The sequence below is a fragment of the Bos mutus genome, chromosome 11, assembly GCF_027580195.1.
Source record: "Bos mutus isolate GX-2022 chromosome 11, NWIPB_WYAK_1.1, whole genome shotgun sequence".
Lineage (NCBI taxonomy): Eukaryota > Metazoa > Chordata > Mammalia > Artiodactyla > Bovidae > Bos > Bos mutus.
The window spans coordinates 78,001,966-78,019,224 of record NC_091627.1 but is presented as its reverse complement, the minus strand read 5'-3'; the positions used below and the strand labels follow the sequence as shown (position 1 = coordinate 78,019,224).

Genomic DNA, 17,259 nt, shown 5'->3' with positions numbered 1-17,259 from the left:
CAGCAGGAAAACCTTGGGCTCTGACGGCCCCTGGACCTCTGATCTCCCTACACCTGCAGTCTTTTCGTTACCAGGGATTCAACTGGACCGCGGAGATACCTTGGGCAGCCCTGAAATTATGCGATTTGAGGACACGCTGTCAACTCTTATCCCGAGATCACGCCGTAGAGCCAGACTGCTTCTCCAGTTCTGAACTGGCCCGGACCCGGGCGGTGGTGGCCAGGTGTTGGGAGCTGGGCAAGGCAAGCCAGACCGCCCGAAGGACCTTCGATCAGGCATCCCCTCCAGCTCGGCGCAACCCCGCAGGCAACAGACGTGCCAGGTGAAGGAAGAGAAGAGCAGAGGCAACAGTAATTCAGTTTCACTGCACTGTTTCCCCAGATCCGACAGGCACAAGTGATTGGTCTCCCTGCCTCTCTCTTTCGGGGCTGCTAAGCTAGCTGCGTTCTGCCGGAAAAACACATCGCCCAGACCGAGCGCAGCGTTTGGAGACCTCGGAATTACCCCCCGACCTGGGCCCGATAGCACAGGCAGCAGGGCGAGGGACACGGGAGCGCGGCATCGCCGATGGCTCTATGAAGCGCGGGACCCTGGGCGCTCGCGGTTGAGCCCGGGTCCCAAGGACAGGGCAGAGGTGGGAGGACCCGGGCTTACGGGAGCACAGCCACTCCTGCAAGCACCCCCCGCAAACCCAGTCCTCGCTGCCGCTTAGCCCCATCAAGGTGCGCCTCCTCGGTGCGGAGTCCCACCTACCTCCCGCCACCCCGCCGACCTCATAAACAACTTCGCTAACCGCAGAGGGCGGAGGCGCGGCGGGCGGGCCGCTGCTGAGCAGACCGCGGGGGCAGCGGGGCGGGCCGGGGTCAGGGCACAGGCTGCGGCCGCGCCTCCCGATTGGCCGGGACGCCGTAGGCTGCCCCGGCGCGCGGCGCGGGCGGGGCGGGGCGGACGGGGGCGGGGCCTGCCTGCCTGCGCGTGCCCGCCCCCCGGCCCCCGCCCGCTGCGTCCGCGCCCCTCGCGCCCTCCCCACCCCCGCCGGCCGCCGGAGTTTTTAAAGTGGGCTGACCGCCCCGCGAGCCCGACATTCGGGAGCGGCCCGACGCACAGCACCGGCGCCTGCCGCCTCCCGCCCCAGCTTTCCTGAGGCGGCCGTACAATCCTCGGCAGTGTCCTGAGACTGTATGGTCATCTCAGCCTCCGCGTCTGCCCGGCCCCGGACTCTGCCAACTCCAGTCGTTTTCAAGCCACTTCTTGTATTTTGAAAACCCAGAAAAGGGACTCCTGACTCCTTTTCGAAGGAAAAAGAAACTTCAGCCCCCTGCTCGCTGCCCACCGCCCCCCACTTTTTTTTTTTTTTTGCGTTTGACAGCGTCCTTCCACTCCTTTCCCGACCCCGCCTCCCGGTACAGGTTCCTCCCGGTCACCGTTCTCCACCCCCCCTCCCCCGCACCAAGCCTGCCGCCCGCAACTTCCACCTGACCGTGCGGACGCTCGGGACCTGCGAGCACCTGGCACCTTTCACATCGGCGTGGGCCTCGAGGAGTGGGCTAGGGCCACAGCGAAAGTAGCGGCTGCAGCCCGCGCCGGCCCTGGAGCTCAGGTGCTCGGAGCCTCAAAGGGCCCCAGCGACAATGACAGCTGACAAGGAGAAGAAAAGGTAAGCGGGCGTCCGAGCCGGTAGGGGAGTTGGTCCGGGGTGCGGGTGGCGGGGCTCCGCGGGACCGCCGCTGGGAGAAGAGCGCCGAGGGGACTTTGAGGACCCAGGGACGATTTGGAAGGTTTGGCAGGGGAGCGCAGGTGTCCAGTCTGGCGACGCGCCGCTCCGGCTTCGCGGTCGAGAGTTCTGTGGCCCGAAGGAGTCGGGAATCTGAGCGGACAACGAAGCCAGGAAATAGCCCTAGAGGTCGGAGGTGCTCTCGAGGTACCTTCCAAAATCCACCCCTCTCCAAACCCCGCACCAAACTCACGCGGCCAGCGTGTTGAAACGTTTCTTGGTTGACTCGCTCAAATCAACTTTCGACTTTCTCACGGCCACTTGAGGGGCAGCATCCACTCTTTTCTTCGGGACCCGTGGGGTCCTTCTAAATGAACTCTGCCCGCTCTGCCTCCCGGAACTGGCAAGGGGCAGTTGCAGAATGCAGCGCTTGGGACGGGCCCCGGCAGAGCTGCCAGGGCTCAGCGAAGGGACCCACTCCAGGGCTCCAGACCCCACGGAAGCTGGAAGAAGTCCCTTTCCTGATCCCGCAGCTTGCCTCGGCGGGAGAGTGGTTAGTGGGCCCGGCTGCCTCGCGAAAGCAGCTGTCTTCGCGTGTGGGGAGGGGATGGCGACACCCGGCACTCCCGGCAGGTCCCGGTGTCTCTCTCCCAAGAGGACAGAGAAGGGCAGCCACGATATGCCCGCCTGCCCTCGCCAGCCTCTCGGCACTGGGTGAGAGGCAACGGAGGCCAACTCTCACTGCCCTCCTGCCCTCTCCCGGCGAGGGTGAGAGCGCACGGCGTGGCGCTCAGACGTGGGAATCACCTTGCCTCCTGCCATCGCGCGCGGCTTGCAGCCTGGCTCCCCTTTCCTCTCAACCTCCACTCGTGCCGCCCCAGCGGGCTGGAGCTCTCCGCCCAGTATTCGACGGTGGCTGGCGGGGCTGGGGTGCGGGGAACTGTAATCGAACGCGTGCTGGGCCGGCTGAAGGATTTGAGCCTCCGGAGATCAGCTGCTGGGGGGTTGTACGGTGGTTCGGAGATGAGGAACCCAGCCGCGATGGGCGAGCGTGACCGGCTTCGAACCTGGGAGCCCGAAGAGCTCAGTGCTTGGGTCGATTTACTCGTGTTCCGACTTCGGGACCGGAGCCAGAAACCGTGTATCCGCTGGTCGAAAGCGGCGGTTCCCACCTCGGGGCACCGATAAGGGTTTGATAAACAGGAGCAAATCGCGCCCTTTCTGGCAGAGCGCCCGGGCCCTTCGCTCCCGGATTGCCGGGAGTGGAGGGGAGAAGGGGAGGGGATTGAGCCTAACTCCGAGTTTACGGCCGCAGCTGCCCCTCCCGCGTCACTGCGGCACCCCCAGGCCTGAGATGGCTAACGAAGTCTTGCCTCGGTCGATCTGGGCTCCCCGGAGACCGCAGCGGGCGCGCGCCCCGGGAGGCCTCGAAGCACCCCTGGAGTCTTCTGTCTTTGAAGGGCAGCGAAGCAGGGAAGGGACTTTTAAGATTCCAACGCATTTTGCAAGCCCAGTATAGCCTGCCAATAACAATGATTGAACAATCAAAATGCAAAGTTATAGTCAGCTCCTCTGCGCGCACACTGGGCTCCGGACCCGGTGAGGGAACTTATTGTACATTTTACAACTGTGATGCCTATCGGCGAATGTTGCAATCGCGGAGGTGGGGCCTGAAGGTAGTCTTGACAGATGTGTGAAGCGTCAGTTTCTCCCGCGCGGCTGTGCACGGGTTCTGTGCTGTTACATATGTTAATCGTTTCAAGAAACTTGGGAGCAGAGGAGAAATTATTTCGACATACCTAACTGTAGTGCCTCTTTTGTTAGAGATAGAGGGAGCCAGAATCGGAGCTGGAAAAAAGTTGGGTAATCAGGCTCTGAATTATTCGCAAGAGCAGCAGGTTTCAGAACCACTGTGGGGATTGCCTATGAGATGTCCAGGAGGCCAGAGCCGGTGGCCCTGCCTGTCTGCTTTGCGACTGGCCTTGGTTTTTATGTCGCAGACCGGCAGGGCAAACATTTGTGTCCCTCACCATCCGGAGTCCTGTGAGAGGCTGTCCAATTCATGTTGGGCTAAGTGTTTTGAGACATATTTACTTTTCTAGTCTGGCTCTGTTTGCTGGGGGCAGGCTCCTTGAAGGACCAAGGTATAATTAAAATATGTGAACCAGTGCATTGGAAGTTGGTGTGTCATGTAAGTGGTGATCCTTAGCTTTGACAAAGTGCTTCACAAGTTCCGTATGAGGCTTTCAGGTTAGGATTCTGTGTATAGATTCTTAAAATGTGATTCTTCTGGTTCAGCAGAGTCTCTTCTTCCCCCAAATGCAAGATGCACGGAACATTCACAGTGTTCCTTCTAATAACAGGCGTTCAAGAAGTGGGCAGGATTGTTTTGTTCCAGAACATTCATGCGTCGATGGAGATGTTAATGTTTAATAATAAAGAGTTTACTTTCTAAACGTTTGGCTGGCCTTGACAGAGGGTTTCAAAGTGTGCTCTTTTAGTGGTAGTGGGCATTCGTGCTGACATCAGAGATGGCCAGATGCTTGCTAAGGTGCTGCACTCACTTTTTGCACTCACCTGTCAGGAGTGAAGTGAAGGTCTCTTTAATCAGGATTCCTGGACTGTGAAGAGCTAGAAAATGTCTGGGCTACTCACTTCCTAATCAGACAATTTTTGAGTCCCTTCCCTGAAAGAGAAAACAGTCTGGAAGTTCTGACGTACATGGGGATTGGAGAGTGGTTTGGATAAATGTAAATCAGATCCTTGGATGCTCAGGGATCAAAGTCCATTCCCAAAGCTAGACAGCTCAAAGCTCCTTCCCAGAAGGCTTCTATTGCTTAGTGTGGGGCCTCCATGGAAAGAGGATCAAAAATCTCCTCTCCTGTCCCTGGGTGTAGTTCTTCCTCTGCTAAAGTAAAATCAAGTCCACCTCTTATTCAAATCTAAAGGCAAAAATATTGCTGGGCAGTTTTTCTCAATGTAAATATGTTTTCTATAAACATCCCTTTAACATTTGATCTCTCTTTCCAATTGCATTACTGGATGTAATAAATTGATGTAACACAGTACATGTTCCCGTGAATAAAATTTAACTCACACAGCTTTTGTGAAGTTCTAAAGAATGCTGTGACTACAGGTTTTTTCAGTATTGCTGATGGGAATCTTACAGTTTTATGCAAGGACTGTTCCCCAGTGGAGAAGATTGCTTTGTGAAGTAGAGAACTACCTGTCAGTGGAGACATCCAAGAGACTGTACTGAATACGCTGGCAGTTTCACTAGGAGTGAAAACCATGAGACAAAACTGTTTAATTCACTTCAAACGTAAATCAGTCAGTCTGTCTCTCTCTTTCTCTCTCTCTCTCTGTGTAGGGTAATCCTCAATATTTTAGGAATCTATTCTGTAAAATGTTTACAAATAGAACAGAACCAATTAGATAATTCTTAGTACTCCAGGATTTTAGCCCAATACATTTGAAAATATTTGCTGTCATTAGTTATCTTAAGATTTAGGCTTTTCCACCTCTCAGGAAATCTCTCCAGTAGTACTGTTTTTTTCCTACCTCAGTTCTGGCCCATACCAACATGACTTTTTGTTTTAGCCTAATGAATCTTCCCTTTTGCTTTTGGTACTGACCTTCATTTGTAGTTCATAGCAGGTAGGGCTTTTGCCAATATTGTGAAGTTAACAGTGTTTGCTCCCAGGATTCCCAGTACCCTTTATCCTCACTCTCCCAGTACTAATATCTAGTGTCCTCATGAAATTAGCTCTGCTTTTCATACCATGATATAAACCAATATGAATGCGAATGTGTATGGAACACCTACTCCCTCTCTGGATAAAATGTTGAGGAGACATTAAGGAATAAGGGATGTGGTCTTGGTCTTCAAGTTGTTTAGTTTGTTTGGGGGGAGGGAAGGACATACAAGGAAGCTTACCTAAAAATATAGGTAGCTTGCAGCTTGCTTGTCACTTTTCTATTGAGATAAAATCTTTTGAAGCTAAAGAAGTTCTTAATCACATATAAGCATAATTATTGAAAAGTATTGTGTGTTTGGGAGTGGGAGAATGGGTTCCTAGTTTTCCCTGGAATCACACAGGAGAGGCCCTGATAGCAGCATAAAGACTGGCTCTGAGCGAAAGTCAGTCAGTGTCAGGAGTGATGAGAAGTAGAGGGTTCAAGAGCATCCCTGGGGTATTCTCCGACACCATAGCCAGAAGGGCCCCCAGAGTTGAATGTTTGCTATTCTTTGCACACTTGCTTTGGTGAGGGGCATGAAGGGAGGCACCTAGTAGGGGTCTGGGAGTGATGGGGTGGAGATTCTGGTCCCATTAAGGGTAATCGTGGAGACAGCCTAGACTCTAGGAAGACCAGGAAGGGACAGGGAGCTTCTTAATCTGGGCTTTGTGAGTGGGCTTCAGAGGGTGGTCTGTGAGTCTCTGAATGGCTGCTAGTGTTAGGGATATAAGTATTGTTCCCCACAAGGGAAGTCAATTCAGCACTGATAGCCTTTCATAAGTTCTGTGATCTGGAGAAGGTGAGCCCTTGCTCTTGAATGTCTGATTTGGTGACTGCCCTACCTTTCAGGATCTTACTGTTCAGGTCTCAGAGAGGTCCACATTTCACCGCCAGTGTTTCTCCCTATCTTGGAGATGGGGGAGGAGGTTGGCATGTGCGTCTAGTTAAAATTCTGTAGTGTGGCTTAACCTTACCTGTACCCACCTGTCTGTCCACCCACACGTCTGCCCTCAGTAATGGGGGGGGGGAGTGGGCAGCTCAGTGCCCTGCACAGGCTTACTTCTCATGTGGCTCATTTTGTTACTGCTTCTTAAAATGGCCATGAAATTTTATCTTCACATTTTCCACCATCCTCAAACAGTTACTGGAGGTCTTTTTACATACTAGGAATCTGTGTGTCCTTAATATTAATTATATCTGCAGTAGGACAAAACAAACAAAAAAACCCCTCAGTCTTGTTTGTGTAGGCACCATCCTCAGAACTTTCCGTGCATGAGCTCTTTTAATCCTCATAAGCACCCATAAGATAAGCCCTGTTATTATCCCCATTTCCCTGATGGGAAAGCTGAAGCATAGAAAGGCGAGATGCCAAAGGTCAAATAGGTAGTATGGCCTATGGCCGAGGCTCAGATTCAAATGGGGCAAAATGCCTTTGGAGCCTTTACTCTTAACCAGTGATCCACACCACCTTACCTTACCTAAGATGTCTATAAATACCATTCCGGACCTGTGGCAAGTACTCTATAAATGATAACTGCTTTTGCTGTTGTATTTATAACTATTATAATTACTTTTCTCTTTCGTGACTCATCACTTGTTTTGACCCTGACATGCAGACAACGATTGAAGATCTGAAGGGCAGGCTTGGAAGCCCTGGAAGCTCTTTATTTTTCATTGGTTTTCCTCCGTGCTGTGTGGGGTTTTCTCCAGTTGCAAGGACCGGGAGCTGCTCTCTACTTGCAGTGCACAGGCTTCTCATTGCTTCTCTTGTTGTGGAGCACAGGCTCTAGGGAAAGCGGGTTTCACTAGTTGCAGCAGGCAGGCTCAGTAGTTTTGGCTTCTGGGTTCTAGAACACAGGCTCAATAGTTGTGGCACACAGGTCCAGGCTGCTCCAGGGCATGTAGAATCTTCCTGGACCAGAGATTGAACCGTGTCCCCTGCATTGGCAGGCAGATTCTTAACCACTAGACCACCAGGGAAGCCCTCCATGTCCCACTCTTAACAGGTGGCAGTAATTCAGTAATTACTGTAACCTTCGGACTCGATTGTGCAGAAGAACCTGTTAGAAGCTCTTCCTCCATAACTTTTGAAGAGCCATCTCCAAATCAAGATGCAAAAAACAGCTTCTGGCTCTACTGATCTTTTGAAATTGTAATCACAGGAAGGAGAGAATGGAGGGGAGAATAAAGAATAGCTATGATCATTGCAATACTAGTACGGTACATCTTTATAGGGCCCTTTCTCTGATGAGTCCTAAGCTTTCACAGTCATCACACCATTGGCCTCTGCACTGTGAACTTTGAAGGGCTTCTTGAGTTTTCCCAGGGCTCTAAAACACAATTGCATGAACATATATCACTAAGGAGAGAGGCAAGCCATGTTGGCGGTTGCACATCATTGTGTGTATGGTGGCCATGCAAGGCGTGCCATTCACAGCATCTATGATTTTCAGGTAGAAATGAAATGAAATGTTAGTCACTCAGTCATGTCCAACTCTTGTGACTCCATGGACTGTAGCCCACTAGGCTCCTCTGTCCATGGAATTCTCCAGACAAGAATACTGGAATGCGGTGCCAAGTGCCATGCCCTTCTCTAGGGGATTTTCCCCACCCAGGGATCAAACTCAGGTCTCCCGCATTGCAGGCAAGTTCTTTACCATCTGAGCCAACAGGGAAGCTCTTTCAGGTAGAGATTGGGTGCAATCTGTCACCAATAGTCCGGTCTCAAGAAGAGTGACAGGGACCTATAAGCCCTCTGGACTCAAGACAGGTGTGGAATGGACTAGAATGTTACCTACTTCTAAGTGGTCTTTTTTAATTTCCCCTAATTTTTTAAGACTACCAGTTAGCTTGACCACCTTAGACTGTTTCCAGAGATCACTTGTACATCAGAAAAACTTATCTGTCATGACCATCAGAACCTTTGCATGTTCCTAGGAGGCACATTCCGTGTCCCTCCCCGCCACTTGGAAAAATTCTTCGGTTTTAAAGTTACAAGTAACTTCTATGCGAGATAATGACTCTGGGAAGCAGTTCCTTTTCTCATGTGGAAAGCTATTTCAGAAAAGAAGATACGTCAGTAAGGAAAACAACTCTATTAAAAATGTATATATTGATTTTGCCATGCCCCTGTCTGGTTTACTTTCCCAATTCTACAAAACCAAGGAAGTGGATTGTTAGAAATCTCTCCTTATATTTCTCCAGTGACTTTCTGCATCCCATCTCCATGGTACCATCCAATAAAAAAAAAAAAAATCAAACCTGAGAGGTTAGTGCTAGGAATCATAACAGATTAATGATTTTATCGGATGAGATTTTGCACTAAAATACATGAGTGAGGAAATGAGTCCATTTTCTGCAGTCACAGTAGTAATGTTGGAGGTTAACTAACCCTGCTTGTGGTGCTGGTTGCTCTCAATTGCTGGGGCTGCAGCCAATGTGAGAGTCTTTTAGAAGTTCATCAATTCTGTAACAGCTTTAGTTGACTCTTCTGGTCTCACTTTCAGTCTGAGTCTCCTTGCTTATGACCTATCACTGTGTGGAGTCAGTGGTTCCCTAGAAATAAGGGGACACATGGCCTCAATCTATTCCAAAGCATTTTATACATACTTTAAAAATACATCAAAGTGTATGTTTGGTTTTGGTGGGGGGGGGGGTTATGTAATAATCACTGAAATCACTATGCTGGGTATCTAGTCGGACAGTTCTCTCTCTCTCTCAATGCTGTATTTGTATTAACAAACGTGTGTTTTCACCTCTTTTCTCAGCTATTTGTAAGGCATCCTCAGACACCACTTTGAATTGTTGCATTGCTTTTTCTTGGGGATGGTTTTGGTCACCACCTCCTGTACAAAGTTGCAAACCTGCATCCATAGTTCTTCAGGTACTCTGTCTACCAGATATAACTCCTTAAGTCGATTTGTCACTGCCACTGTATAATCACAATGGATTTGATTTAGATCATATCTGAATGGCCTAGTAGTTTTCCCTGCATTCATCAATTTAAGATGTGTGTTTTACTCTTGATAAAAAAAGAAAGATTTCATATTGTTACCACTTTGAATAAGATTTGTTCTGACTGCCTCTGTGTAGAGGGCAGAGAGAAAGAAGGGCAACACATTATCCTAATTTTGTGTTTGACAAATTGAGCTGTGAAAAGAAGAAAGCCATACCATCTGCAGTGAAAGCTAGAGCTGGCCCCGGGTGTCCCCTTGGGCTCCTGTTACAAGGTAGTTAAGCATGAGCACAAAGGGGGCGACTCAAACTTCAGGGCTAACCACTCTCATTACTAATGAGTAATTACAGCAAATATTTACAGGCCTCCTTCCTACCTTTACGACTTCCTGTTGCTGAAGCACTTTGGAGTATTGAGAAAGATCCTGGAAAGTACGTCATACCCAGTTGCAGGAAAGAATGTCTTTAACTTTAAGTGCACGCACTCTGTTTATGAATTCCATGTGGAAACAACAGAAAATTGTGCTTGGGAGGGTCTGTTCAAGGGCCCATTCTTCAGAACTTGAAAACAAAATTTGAAAAATCAATTCTGGACGGTCAAATGTATGGAGAGTGGAACACGTGATGTTTCTGCAGAATGTTCTAGAAAGAATAGGAGTGTGCAAGCAAAGCACAAGTCGCTTGATAACTACTTTTTAAAGAACATATGACCTCTGCACTGTTTTTCTGAATGAAGATAATCAAGCTTAATTAAGTACATCACAGTATGTAAAGTATGCCATGTGGGGAATTCAGGAAGCTAGAAGAATATCATTCACTCCATCAAGATTTCAGAATAAACCACAATAAGGCCTCCTTCCTCTGTACTTGGTTTAAGAAGCACTCCAGTGAAATTGCTCTCTTCGGTGTCTGTAAACTACATACCCTTGTGTTTCTCTCCTGTGTTTCCAAGAGTTCTCAGATGCTATTTTAGAATGGCAGCCTTCACTCCAGCACTGGCTGAGGTTGATGAAGCTAATTTTGGTGCCCAGGGTAGAGAGAGAGAAGTCCTCTCTGGAGCTGAAAGGGCTTTCTGGTGCCTGGGTTCAAGAGCTGCATGGTGTTACTGGACACACCACGTTTCACCTTTAGAACCTTTATTTGTGTGCTTGCACAACACGTGTTTATCCAGATATTAAGATAAGAGAAGTATGAAGGTCACATTTCGCGGGCGACAAGGAAACTTCTATAAAAGTAACCGTATCGCCATGCTGCAGGAGTCTGTCTTTTCTTTTGTACCAAGGATTTAGGGGAATTAGTGGTGGGTGGGGCCTGAGAGCCAGTCCCTTCACAGTATTCTGGCTTCCTTGCCTGTGCTGTGCATGTCCTGGCGCAGCTGACATGTCTCTCCCATTTGGCCAGGCCCTTTGAAGTGGTCAGGATGTCAGAGGGAAATCTTGGTCCACTGTGTGGCTGCCCCACTTTCTCGAACTTTCTGGTAGTCTCTGGAAATTAGCCCCTGCCCCCATGCATTTCCCTGCTATGTGACTGGCTGGGAGGGAGCCTGGCTGCTCAGATACAATAGCTTTCCTAGCCTCTCAGAACAGGTTTGCATGGTGCTGCTACTGCCCTATTTTAGGCAGGGTTGTCATGTCCTTGGAGCACAGAGTCTTTAGCGGGGCGGGGGAGTTCCTTTTGTGGATTTGCATGTTTCTCTTACAGATTTCCAAGGATTAGCCGACACACTCAAAGCCTGAATGCGGAAATGGATCCTTGGTCCAGTTTTCTTCCCAAGGGCAGTCCACACAGCATTGGGAGTTCATCTCACTGACAAAAAGGGACCCCACTTCAGCCAAGCACCCCATTCACCATCACCCAGTGAGCCTCCTGAGCCCCAAATGTGCCAGTCTCCTCCTTGTACCCTAAGGACTTTCTCACCCCATGTCATGGGTCTCCCTCCCACCTCTATTCCTTCAGCCCAGTCTCTCCATCTCAGATGTTCTCCCCATTTCTGTCTCTACTTGAGTATCTTCCTCTTTCCTAATGTGAGGCCGAGTCCCCCAGGTCTCCCCCTCCACTCCTTTCTAGCTCTTGGTTGCTTTCTCCAGAGAGCCTGCCTGATTATATTTCCTTGTTATCTAATGACATTTCATGTGGTCTTGTCTTTCCAGCAATATTGCATGTTGCTGGAGGGCAAGGATGTCTGATTTTCTTATGTGCCTTGTAAACATCTTGCACATTTTGAGTCCCTAAAATCATGCTTAATTTAAAAAAACATACAGTTGCTTTATCGATGTCTCTTGGGTCACTTGGAAAGCCTGCCTCTTGGACTATGCTTTTCTTGTTCATGTAGATTTGAGCCCTTTTTAAATTTTCCTTGACAAGAGAAAAAAGAGAAAGGAAAAAACAAACAAACAAACAAACAGAAGACCATAGACAGATGTGGTTGACTCATGATTTTACATCAAATGCAAGCATTAGGCAAGTATTGTGAAGTCAGGGCTTCACTTTAAGAATGCCCAATACACCAAGGTAAAGTGCAAGCCAAACAGCAAAGTACTTCAGGTGAAAGTTTAAAATGGTCAGGTGGGAACAGGTGTGTAGGGGAGGACCCATTCTCTGTTAGAAATCATCTTCCCTACGGAGCCTTCCTGATTTGCAGCACGGTGGTTCCCCCTGCATTCCCATGGCCCTTAGTCTGAATGGTGCAGCACACTGGCTCCCCTGCATTCCCATGGCCCTTAGTCTAAATGGTGCAGCACACTGGCTCCCCCTGCATTTACATGGCCTTTAGTCTGTATCATGCTGCTGGGATGATGCTGTTACAGCTTGCTTTTCTGTGTGTGTGTGTGTGTGTGTGTCTGTATGTGTGTCTGTGTCTGTCTCTGATTACCACTTAGGGAGTAAGCCCTTCAGGAACAGAAGCCCTGTTAACTTTTTCTGTTCTCAGCACTCAAAACAGAGGCCCACACTTGGTGCCCAGGATTTGCTTGTAGACTCAGTAACTTGATCTTATGTTATGAACTTTGGGCTTAGTGCAGAGGGTTAGCGATTTAGGCAGAAACCTTTGTTCAGATCAACCTACCCATCCTCCTGGAACCCCCACCATGCGTGTAGTAAAGTCTGGGGGGCTACTGTCATCATCGCTGTGTACAAACATTCTAAGCTACCTACTAAATTCAGGTGCTGTGCCGTGCAGTGAGGTTTCAGAGAGGCTTTAGATGGACCTTGCACTCAGGGGGCTTGGAGTCTAGTTGGTGAGTCAGAGAATTCCTAAACTGATTTGTTTAAAATCATGCAAGATGGTTGATGTTAAAGGTTGTCCTCACCCCATCTTTACGATGTTGCTGTCTTGTTATGAAGTTAAAAAGAGCTCAGACAAAACACTGAGCAAACTGGAAGATTGATAGTAATTGAGTGTGAATAAGGGTAAGTAGATCTTGTGTACTGTGAATAGTTAGAGGTTTAAGGGAGGAGCATTAAGAGCTAGGTCTTGAAGATTAGGTAGAATTTAGATAAGCAGATGGGTTTTGGGCATTCCAGTGGGGTGAACAGCTGGAGTTAAATGAGGAGGTAGGAATAATTAGGGTGTACAGAGCAGTACTGGTGAATCGGCTCCTTCCAGAACTGAATCTGGAGCTGTATAAACGTATGGGAGAAAGGGGTCAGGCCCAGGCTGGTGCTGAGAAGTTGAGGACACCATGATAGCTTAGTCATGACGGGATGGACTTAGGGCTGCCTTGGGGCCACAAGAGCAGTGCCTGCTTCTCTTGGGTTATTTGAACCTAAGGAAGATGCCCAGGGCACACCTATTATCTTCCAGTTGACTCTAGCATAAGCACCAAAGGGTGGGTGGATGGTACCATGGTTATCCTTTGTAAGAATGACCTCAGAGACTGAAAATGCCCTCTGCATCTCAGGAAATCAGTCATCTGCAAATGTGCCCAGCTTGCTCTAGAATATATTTCTTTTTGGACTGTACCATGCCTGAGGGTAACAAATGCCTCCTGGGGTCCAGAGTGGGAGACCAGAAGGGGACAACTTGCTGTGTTCTAAATAGCTTCCATCAGGCTCTGTGGATGAGTGTGTGATGCTCATCTCACGTTCTCATTTTGATGGTGAAGCCTGCTTCCCCCTAATAATTTGATGGGGGCTTTCATCCTCTCCCTTCTTGCCCTTTGTCATCATAGATTCTAGGTTTCTGAGTCTGGTCACTGTGAAAGGCTATTCAGTGCTCCACTGTTTGTAGGGAGAGAGGCATCCATGCTTTTTGGCAGTTTGTACCAATCACTGGGAATTGTGTCCTTTGCACAAAGAGGCAGCTGAGCTATTCCTTGGCCTACTCCTTTCCTGTTATGTGGCTATACCATTCCCTAAAACCTGAACTCTGGTGTTCTTGGACAGGTGTAGTCAAAGAACATCTTTTGGAGTCACCTGGTGGGGTAGCTGGGGTTCTTCCCTCCCCCTCCACTGTGGGTCTGAGCAGCCCAGGAAGGGCCCCCTCTGGAGCCAGGTGGACAGAGCCTTTGTCCTCCAGGCCCGCAGGTGGCAGGGAACCACGGACCCCAGGGCAGGCAGCCCAGACACAGGGGCTGTCTGGGGGCTTGGGCAGTCCCTGGGAAGCAGCCTCAAGGAACGTCCAAAGACACCCCACAGCCCAGGAGGTGACGTTTACCCTAATCTAGCTAGAGCTAGAATTTGAGTCTAGCATCTGCCTCCCACAGCTCCAGACAGGCCTCCGGAGGGGAAAGGAGGGAGATCTAAGCTGGCTAATCTGCAATGACACTGTCACCATGCCTACTCCTCTCTGGGGTTTTCTTTTTTTTCTTTTCCTTTCCAAACTAAAATTACCTTTAAAAATGACAGTTTTTGCCACTGTTGAACTCCAAGCAAGCTGTTTTCCCACTTGGGTCATTTTGGTGACAGGTCATGGGCACACGTGGTACTGGTGTGGTCATGGCAGCTGCTGGCCAGCGTGGGGTCTTGGAAAATCCTGGTGACCAGAGTCCCCCGGCAGCAAGGAGTCTGAGATGACCACGAAAGTCGATTCTTTCTTTCCCAGACCATCCACTTGTGCACATTTGAACCATTTTCCATGCTCAGATAAACACAAGCCTTGAGATTCTGGGTCACCTGTATGGATCTAGATGTCACGAGGGGAATGACGTCACTTAATTCTCCTGGAGTTAGATCTTCTGGGTCCAGGCAGAGGATGTGTTTATTTTGGAAAGGGACAAACTTTCACCCACTTGAATTCCTTTGCCTCCAAAATTAGTGTCAGGGGATGACCACAAGCATTCCATATTTCTTACCCTTTGTCTTGCCAAACAGATTGTAAATGCCCCCAGGGCCGCCTTTGACTTCTTCTGTGTCCCTGACAAAGCTGACCTCCACAGGAGGTTCAGAGGAGCTCTCAGAAACCTCTAGGACTGAGAGACTGTTCTAGATCTTTTCTGACTTGTGTGACCTAGGAAGGTAATGTTTCCCATACCTAAATGGGGGTTACACACATTACCTGCTTTCTAAGAGTACTATTATTATAAGTTTGAAATGAGCTAGGATTTCAATAAAACCATGCCTTTTATTTTTTAATTAAAAAAAAAATGTATTTTTTGTCTGTGATGCACAGCTTGCAGGATCTTAATTCCCCAAGCAGGGATCGAACCCATCCTCCCTGCGGTGGAAGTGCAGTCTTAACTGCTGGACCTCCAGGGAATTCCCTAAAACCATGCATTGTAAAAGTGTTTTAATAAGCATGTGTAAAAATAGATAGCTGGTGAGAAATTGCTACATAACACAGCCTGGTACTCTGTGCTGACCCAGAGGAGTAGGATGGGGGTGGAGAGGGAGGCACAAGAGGGAGATGATGTGGGTATAATTATGGCTGATTTGTGTTGTTGTACAGCAGAAACTAACACAACATCACAAAGCAATTTTCCCTCAATAAAAAATACTTTTAAAAAAGACAAATTAAAAAGCATATTTTTTATGCTTTGAAAGTCATTTTTGCAATGATTATCTCAATAGAAAGACCTTTGAAAAGTATAAAGTACAGACCATTAAGGTATTAACAAGCACAGCATTATAATCACTTGGCACATCACTGCCTGTTGGAGTGATTTGACTGCAACTGAGAGGGAGTCTTAGCCGACTCTAAGTGGAGATCTCTCACTTGCTCTCAAGCCTATCAAGGGCTTTTAACTGCCCTCACCCGCAGCTGTCCCCAAGATTATGGGCTCTTGCCAAGAGTGATTTCCACATTTGAGTTGTATTTCTCCCATATCCTGAGATGTGAGAAAATCTGATAGCATCAAGAGACTAAGGAACCTTCCAGGACTCCTGAAAAATGGTCTGACCCTGGGTATGCCTCTTTCCCTGCCTGGCCTGTTGTCCCCTCATCTGTGAAGATGAGGGTCCAGGGTCTAGGGCTGCTGCCATCCTGATGCAGTGGGAATTTGCCCTTTGATTCAGCACCCTCAGATCTCTAGACCTACAGGGCTATGTCTGCGCCACCTCTGCTTGGGTCCCACTTGTTGCTCTGTGTCTTACAAGTAATACCTAATTGTAGGCCCACGGTGGCTCAGACAGTAAAGAATCCACTTGCAGTGCAGGAGACCTGGGTTCGATCCCTGGGTTGGGAAGATTCCCTGGAGAAGGGAATGGCAACCCACTCCAGCATTCTTGCCTGGAGAATCCCTATGGACAGAGGAGCCTGGTGGGCTACAGTCCATGGGTCACAAAGAGTCGGACATGACGAAGGAACTAAGCACAGCACAGCACAGAAGGGACCAAGTGCTGCAGCCAAGGTGTTTAAAAGGTCAGGCAGCCTGCTAGGAGAGATACAGAAGTAGGGACCCGTTGATGCCTTGGGATGCCTATGATCCTGGTCTTACCGGTGGTGGGAAGAGGCTTTGGATGTGAAGAGTCCGGCTGTGCCACATAGTGACCATGAAACTTGGCAGGGCATTCGCTCCAGCCTCAGATCTGTCACCTGCCCCGTCCCTGACACCTCTCGTGCCTGAGCTGGCCCTTCCTTCTGCCCCGTTTTGAGGTGGACAGCTGTCAGGGCCTTAGGGCTCAGCTTAAATATCACGTCCTCAGGGAAGCCTCCCCTGAGCCCCTCAGCTGACCTCCAGCCCTCTTCTCTCTCTCTTTTTCTGAAAGACAGCACTCCCCGCATGCTGTCATTCACTTGTCTGTCTGTTCTCTGTTGCTCCCCACTAGTTTGCAAGGTCCTTGAGGGCAGGGCCATTCTGTCTTCTTTGCCACCATATCTTTAGTGTTTGGGGGCGGTGCTGGACACCTATAAGGAGCTCCTTAAATATTTGTTAAGTGAAATAATTACTTCAGCGTTGCTGGGTCTTTGGCCTCAACCTGGCATCATTTCTTACATTTGTTCAGTGCTCAGTTTTTTTCCCCAAAGCTTGTGATGAAGTAGTTGTCATTCTCATCATACAGGTGAAACAACAAAGACACAAAAATGTGATTGCAAAGCCAGAGTGCAGAAGAGCCCATGTGAGCAGAACCTTCTCTCCCCTGGCTGGTGCTGCCTCTCTGGGCACCTTATTTTTCTGTCATGGTGATGTTATTGTTTGTCTTATTTGGCAATGTTTACACCAGAGAAGTAGGGGCCATTGTGTGTTGGTGGCGACTGGAAATACACAAGAGAGTCCCAGGAGAATGCCACTGTCGGTGCTCACCACAATTAGCAATTGTCGGGCCAGGGGCAGTAACTGGGTGGGTGGTGTCCCCTGTGTGGCTGGTTTTATGTGTTAAAATACCACTGTCTGCTTCTGACAGAGGCAAGGGAGAGTAGGGGAGTGGAGATTAGGGAGACTGGGAGGAGCCTAGGACCTCAGTCCCATTTCTCTCCG

General features: G+C 49.1%; 1 protein-coding gene across 1 annotated transcript in view; it reads left to right on the top strand.

Moving 5' to 3' along the window:
* The first annotated feature begins 1,074 nt into the window (after positions 1 to 1,074).
* The window catches only part of EPAS1 (endothelial PAS domain protein 1), a 92,188-nt gene continuing 76,003 nt past the window's right edge, over positions 1,075 to 17,259 (top strand). Inside the window, exon 1 of the mRNA XM_070379637.1 lies at positions 1,075 to 1,657. Coding sequence (XP_070235738.1) covers positions 1,632 to 1,657 — 26 coding nt within the window. The 5' untranslated portion in view covers positions 1,075 to 1,631. The remainder of the gene's footprint in view (positions 1,658 to 17,259) is intronic.